This window comes from Elephantulus edwardii, unplaced genomic scaffold, assembly GCF_000299155.1.
Source record: "Elephantulus edwardii isolate Elephantulus edwardi_28Jun2011 unplaced genomic scaffold, EleEdw1.0 scaffold00064, whole genome shotgun sequence".
Lineage (NCBI taxonomy): Eukaryota > Metazoa > Chordata > Mammalia > Macroscelidea > Macroscelididae > Elephantulus > Elephantulus edwardii.
Window position 1 is genome coordinate 14,653,108 of NW_006399814.1, and position 7,681 is coordinate 14,660,788.

At 34.1% G+C, this 7,681-nt stretch overlaps 1 protein-coding gene across 1 annotated transcript in view; it reads left to right on the top strand.

The window, feature by feature from the left end:
* The window catches only part of AFF4 (AF4/FMR2 family, member 4), a 127,247-nt gene that overhangs the window by 62,300 nt on the left and 57,266 nt on the right, over positions 1-7,681 (top strand). Inside the window, exons 3-5 of the mRNA XM_006888074.1 lie at positions 898-1,689; positions 3,350-3,394; positions 6,949-7,035. Of these exons, the coding sequence (XP_006888136.1) occupies positions 898-1,689; positions 3,350-3,394; positions 6,949-7,035 (924 nt within the window). The remainder of the gene's footprint in view (positions 1-897; positions 1,690-3,349; positions 3,395-6,948; positions 7,036-7,681) is intronic.

Genomic DNA, 7,681 nt, shown 5'->3' on the forward strand with positions numbered 1-7,681 from the left:
CCATTGCCACAATCTCTGACATAGTTAGGCCTATAGCTGCGGTTATTGTGTCATTACATCTGATTGAGGGTCTTCTCTTTAACTGACCTTCTACCTTTCCAAGCATGATGTCCCTTTCCAAGGAACAGCTCCTCCTAACAAGATGCACAAAGTATGTGAGATGACGCTTTACCGTCTGCTTCCAAGGAGCACTCCGGCTGCATTTTATTCATTCTTTTGTTTGAAAATAAAGTACTGTTGACCCCAAAGATTGGAACATTTATTGGTAAAAATGAATAGCCGTGATCTAAGATTTTATCACAAGTTGGTTCCCCCCCTTCATTTGATAGTATTAACTTTTATTAGAATTTTTTAAAAGTCGGGTACAACCAAATTGTTTTCTTTTAATCATAAAATTGTAATTACAAGGACGAAACACCCAATTGATGAATGTTGGCTCATTTTATGACATGGTGCATAAAGTTATGTGAAGGCATATCTTGATTTTTCTTTTTTTCTCCTGCTTTTCAAATGACTATGCCACTGGCTAGTATATTTGCTTATTGATGAGATTTGGATTTTTTTTTCTTTTGCAATCTGTTTCTCAGCTGTCTCATAGAATATTTGTATTTTAGCAAGATTATTTAGACACATTAAATAAACTTTTTTCCCCACTATAAAGATTGTGTGTATTTGGAGTTGTTCCTAGATATTAACTTCAGGGTATGAGATGAAACTTCTATTTTTTTCAAACTTTAAAAAATTGTAATTTGGATGAGAGTTTGCAAAGAAGTTGATTTTTCATTCTGAACCTTCTCTTTAAAATAACATCTTTTCTGTTTGAAATTTAGAAGGTCAGCCTATAATAATACATTCTTTCTGATTATATTAATTACGTGATTTTATCTTTTTTTACAGACCAGCAAAGAAGACAAGTTGTCAAGTCGCATTCAGAGTATGCTTGGAAACTACGATGAAATGAAGGATTTCATAGGGGACAGATCTATACCAAAGCTTGTTGCAATTCCCAAGCCTACAGTACCACCAACAGATGAAAAATCCAACCCAAATTTCTTCGAACAGAGACATGGAAGTTCACATCAGAGTAGCAAATGGACTCCAGTAGGACCTGCACCCAGCACTTCTCAGTCTCAGAAACGGTCCTCGGGCTTACAGAGTGGACACAGCAGTCAGCGGACCAGTGCAGGTGGCAGTAGCAGCACCAGTAGCAGTAGCCAGAGGCATGATCGTGACTCATACAGTAGTAGTGGGAGCAGTAGCCGGAAAAAAGGCCAGCATGGGTCAGAACACTCCAAATCACGCTCTTCCAGCCCTGGAAAACCCCAGGCTGTTTCTTCATTAAGTTCCAGTCATTCCAGGTCTCATGGGAATGATCATCATAGTAAGGAACATCAGCGTTCCAAATCACCTCGGGACGCTGATGCAAACTGGGATTCTCCTTCCCGTGTACCTTTTTCAAGTGGACAGCACTCAAATCAGTCTTTCCCCCCTTCCTTGATGTCAAAGTCCAGTTCAATGTTACAGAAACCCACTGCCTATGTGCGGCCCATGGATGGACAGGAGTCCATGGAACCGAAGCTGTCCACTGAGCATTATAGCAGCCAGTCTCATGGCAATAGCATGACTGAGCTGAAGCCTAGCAGCAAAGCACATCTCACCAAGCTAAAAATACCTTCCCAACCACTGGATGTAAGTCTCTCACTTAGAGCTTTTAGAATTGTGATGTTGTGAAATAGTTTATTATGAAATAATAAATGAAGATTTACTTTTAACTTCCTTTTATTTTGCCTTAAATAGTAAGAGTTTAAAAACACTTGAGTAACTCTCAAGTGGATCCATAGAGCTGTTCAGCCCTCCTCTTGGGTTTAAAAAACTCCTCATGGTTTTAAAAAACTAAAATGACAGGTCACCTGTAAAATAAAAGGAATGAACCATTATCCATCTCTTTTAGATTTCCTCCTTCTGTTTTGAGAGAATAACCTGTTTTCTTTGTGTAAAGAGAAAATTGATTTCTGTGTTACTTCTATAGTGACTCTTGAGTAAATGAGTATATGTTGGGACTTTTTCTTCCCTATGGAGGTGGTAATTTTGTATAGTTAGGGTGCTGTGACATTTTTATCTGGTTGAAACATCTTAGTGATGCTTTGAAATTCACAGTATTCATTATAGTATACCAAAAATATAATATGCAAATTAACCACTGAAGCATGTTTTGTGAAATAATGAAATACTGTCTTTCACTGTAGTGAAAAAAATTAAAAAAAATTTTTTTTAAATAATGTAAGTAGCCAGAATGATTCATTATTATTCAAATGATCTCAGACTGGTTCAGGAGGGATTGAAGATAAATAATCTGTTTTTAGAGAGCATTCAGAAGTCTTTCTTGCCTTGATAAACTCATCGTTAATGACATTTGTCATGTAATTACGCTTCTCAAAAGAATAAAGTGGTAATTTGTTCTTTCTCCAACATTATTTTCTTCAGACTTAGACTTGAATTCAAATCTCAGGTTTCAGATTCCTGTTTGTGCCTTAGAATAAGCAGCTTAGTTTCTGTGAGTTAAGAAATAAAATATACCCAGAGGTACGGTGTTTGAATCCACTAGATGCTATGCTGGAGAAGGAGAGGAAATCTTCTCCTGTACCAGTCAGATCTGATTTGACGGTACACACACACAAAAATAATAAAAGAATAAAAGAAAATATAAAATAACCATGATGTTCCAGAACAATAATCTAAAGATCTACTAAAGTTTATTTAAAAATAAGTATGGGTTTGGTCTGTTTATTAAGTTATGATATATCTGAATATTAGTTCTATATTGCGTATAAATAAACTAAAATTTGCTGACAAACTGCTCACCTGCAGAAGTATGTTTGACAAATTCTTTCTAATCCAAGTATATTGTTGTAATGTACCGTCAAGTAGGAACAAACTCATAGCTGATTCTCCATCGAGTTTCAGAGGCATAAATTACCCATCTTTTTCCCATGGAGCAACTGGTGCTTTTGAACCTTCTGCCCTTTGGGTTGACAGAATAACTCCTTACCACTAAGTCACTAGAGCTGACTCCATTTAAATATAGTACTCTTTTCCACCAAAATCTAGATGTAAGGAAGATAAAATTTAATAATCATGTTCAATTTGGTGATTAGAAATTTTTATTGCTTAAAAAGTTTATTCTAAGGAAATAGACTTTATAATTAGTGTTTTGGTATGAAGTAGTGTGATTATAAATACTTTCTTAAATTTTTATTTTATTTCCAGCAATATTTTTATGTCTGTGCAGCAGAAGATAATCTAGTAATAAATTACTCTAAATCCAGTGTGTATTTCTTTTTTCTTTAAGGCATCTGCTTCTGGTGATGTGAGCTGTGTAGATGAAATCCTTAAAGTAAGTTATCTGTTTTTTAATAGTATCTTTTTAAAATTTTTAATTATGATGCTCTACTACTCTTTTCCCCTCCTCCCTGTATTTTTCAAAGGATTTGAAGCATCAGGTTGCTTCCTTGTGTTACTTGATTAGGTCAGTCAATGTCATTTGACCTTTTTTCCCCCTTACGTTCACACTTAGGTTCTGAATCACATAGTTTATCTTCAAAGAGTTGTAGTTTTTGTTGTTTTAAGTAGTGCAAATTCCATTCTTACAGCTTACCTTGAAAAAGAAGAAACCAAGTAAAACTACTTTTTCAGGTTTATCAATTAATAATCTGAAGTGCTAAAGATACCAATTTGTCAGGTTGTTAATACTGAAAATGTTTTACTTTGCAAGGTATCCAAACATTCTGATTAAATCTTACAAAAAACCATGTCTGAATATTGTCCATTTTGAGTCTTTGATAGACTATATTTAATACTGACATATGACCAAAAATTACCTCCTCCTTTGAGAAAAAAGCTACTATATATCCAGTACGTTAGTGAGTGGCAAAAACTACTTTTTGCTCAGTAGATGAAAGATAACCTATAAGTCACATAATACTTGTTTTTTCTTGGGCTTTGTGTTCCTTTTTTTGTTTTTGTTTTTTGGTAAGCTGCTGCATTTTTGTGTCTCTGGTTAAATTTCACTGGTAATACTTCTGAAAGACTATCTAGTATTGGCTGCTCCTACTCTGTTCTCTCGGATTCCTTCCTTTAATCCACTGTAATCTCTTTTACCTCAGTAATTCTGCTAAACCTGTTTCTCTAAGATCACAATCTTCTCCAGCATTCAGGAGTTTCACTTGAATTTTCATTCTCTTTATACATTCTCTAATATTTTAAAGAGGTTTTACATTTTTTTGCCTTCTGGAAGCATTTTTCCTTCCCTCACTATCTTATGTTTCATTGTTGTCAGTTTCTGTCAACTTTACTTGCCTTTTCTTCTCTGTCTTTGTGGAACATTTGTGTCTCTCTTATCTATGCTTAAGTGTTGAGATTGATTTTTTTCCCCTCCATTTTCTTGGCTTTATCTGTTAGGCAGATATTCTGTCTTCCTTCTCTGTCTTGGCATCCTTTGAATTTTGCTTTATGTCCCTTAATTGCTCTTAGCTTATTTCCATTTGGATTTCCTGCTGCTGCTTCAATCTAAAGCCATACTTTTCAAACTTCCTTCTGTTAATAGTACCTCCATTCTCCGTATGATCCTAATTATCACTGACTTTTTTCTCTCATACTCCTTTAATCACAAAACTAGGATAGGATTTTAAAAATGCCTTTCAAGTATCTTTCTTTCTTTCTAGTCCTGCCACATTAAGCTTGAAAATATAAGATATTTTTTGCTCTGTTTTTCTTACTATGGCATTCTTACCTATCTTCTGTATTACTAAGTGGTTTACTACAGGTGGTTTTTTTTTCCTTAAAACTTTGTTTTTAATGAGTTAATTTACTCCTGTAAAGTTATCAGTGTCTCTTTAGAGCTCAGAAAAAGAGTCGTGTCCAAATTGCAATTTCCAGACCTTCCAGAGACCAGTCCTTTAGTATTTTGTGCTACTTATTCACCTCTTTGGCTAGATTAGTTTTCCTTAAGCCAAATGCTTTTTTTTACCTCCTAAATGTAAACTTTCTTGGGTTATATTTCTCCTTTTCAGTTATTTCTAGATTTTGTTTTTCCTTTAACTCTAATAGAGCATTCATTTTTCTGTTGACATGTATATAAAAAGTGTATGGTAGCATATTTCTTTTCCCTTGATCCTCACAGATGCATGAAATGTTAATATTTTCACATATGGAAGAAATCTTAGGGTTTCTATTTCGTTATCTCTTAATATCATTAACCATTTATGCTGAGAACTTGACACATGAATTTTCCTGTAATAAATGCTCAGTCATTTTTTGATATCTGGATAATGAAACTAATTTTCCGATTGAGAGTATTTTGGCATTTGACATCTCAAATGCCAATACTGAGAAATTGACGTTAATTGAGTTTTTATTTCCATGTCACTCTCCTATGTGTTGTATGCAGGGAACTTCAGGTCTGCATTATGAACTAAAATAAATTTAATGAAAGAAAGTTCATTTCAAGAATATATATATTTATTGGGAAAGAAAGGGATTTATTAATCCAGGGCATATTAATTGAGCATCTACTATGTGCTAAGCTTTAGTATTGGGAATACTGTGATAATAAGACTGATGACCCTTGTACATCTTAAATTCTAGAACAGGATAGGAAATAATCATCAAGATAATTTTTTAAAAATTTTTTTTAGCAAGGTAATATTTTAGGAAGTAAAATTCTGTTAAAAAAATAACAGAATAGAGAGCAATGACAAATGCAAGTGACTATTCTAAGAGGTTCAAGCAGTAAAGACAGTATCAAATACCTTCATCTATTTTTCCTTATGCCCTTCTGTTACCCAAAGCTAGCCGTTGTTAATTATACAGAGCTTTTTTGCATATTTAAACATTTAGTAAGACTTTGATAATGACTGTCCTTTAACAATATGTTGTCAACATCATTTCATATTAATATTTAAGTTTCTCATTTTAATGTCTGCTTGGTGTTTCCTTTACATGGAGGTCTGAGAGTGTTTAATTTGTCCTTTGTTATTAGAGACTTAGGTAATTTCCATTTTTAAGTGAGAGCCCTATAAATGTGGATTTTTACATAACCCCAAGAAGTTAGTACCACCTTTAAATTACTGTATTTTCTCTGTCTACCTGATGGCTGACTTTGAACTAAATACAAGAAACAAATCACTTCCTCCTAATTCTGTTGTATATCTTTCTCCTTTACTCCTCTAACATACACTTTGTGATCTTACTTACTTATCCAAACGTCCCTTTGGACATATTTGGTTCATGATTTGAAGGCACAAATTTGTAGCCTTAGTTGTCTGTCTTCCTCCTCATGTGCTTTTGAAATAACTTCTGATTTTCTCCAGCTGGCCAAATTTTCCTATTAATGCATAAGTTCTATAGCCAGAATTTTTGGCATGAAATTTTCTGTCCATCATTAACTAATTGTCTGTAGATAAGTAACTTCTGTGCTTCAGTTTCATCATTTGTAGAGTGAGGTTAATAATGGTATATACTGTCATTGTGAGTCTTAAGTGAGTAACAGACATGTGAAATACTTTGCTTGGTATCAGACCCATTAAAGGTACAGGATAATGTTAACTGTATTCTTTATCATTTTCCCTTTCTTTTCTCTTCCACAGCAAACTCTTCCTCAGTAGTGCTTTATTTATTATGTGTCTTGTAGCTGACTACAGGCTAACTCTTAACTATTCACAGGTCTCATCATCCTGTAAGCTCCTTGAAGCCAAGGAGTTTATATTATTTTTCTTCTATTACCTCAGAATACTTTGCACGTTACTGTGCTTAATTAATATTACTGATTAAATATATAGCCGTTTGGAGGAACAATCATGAAACTAGTGCTTATAAATACAAATCTGGCTCTTAGCTGTATAATTTTTATTCTTGACCTGGTTGAAAACAAATTGTATAATTACATTTCAGGAGATGACGCATTCATGGCCTCCCCCTCTAACGGCTATTCATACACCATGCAAAACAGAACCTTCCAAATTTCCTTTTCCAACTAAGGTAAGTAAATAAAATTGTCTTTGATACTATAAGAAAACCCTAAATGGCTTGACTAAAATCACATGAATTCAAAATTCTGTCTTGCCATTCCCATTTTGTGCACCATTAACTAAGTAGGTAATTTCACACAGTTATCATTGCAAATGAATCCTGTTAGTAAATTGAGAGGAACTTAGTTTGAGAGATACTAGAAAAAGCTTTGGTGGCAATATGGGAGCAAAACTTACAAGGCATTGATGTTTCTTGTAACTGTTATGGCATTCTAAGCTCTGAGGGTGGTGTAAGAGCTTTTCGTCTTGGCTGAGAAGTTCCTGTCCAGGGATGTTAACAGCCACACTTAAGTCCTGTGGAGAGAGTTTCTTCAGACAGCTGTTTCAAACTAATCTGAAATCAGATTTATCTAGTTTTAATTAACTTATACTTGCACAAATAGTATAACAATACACTCTCTCTTTTTTTTTTTTTTTTTAGCTTTAACAAATAGTAATTTACTGTTACAATCTAGGAGCCTAGAAGTCCAAATTCATAGTTCCAACTCCAGAGGAAGACCTACTCCCTGTCAGCTGGGTGGGAAAATCTTTGTTGTCTTAAGCATTTGTAGGCTGGGCATTCCTTTTAAGAATACATTCTTTTTTTTTTTTTTTAA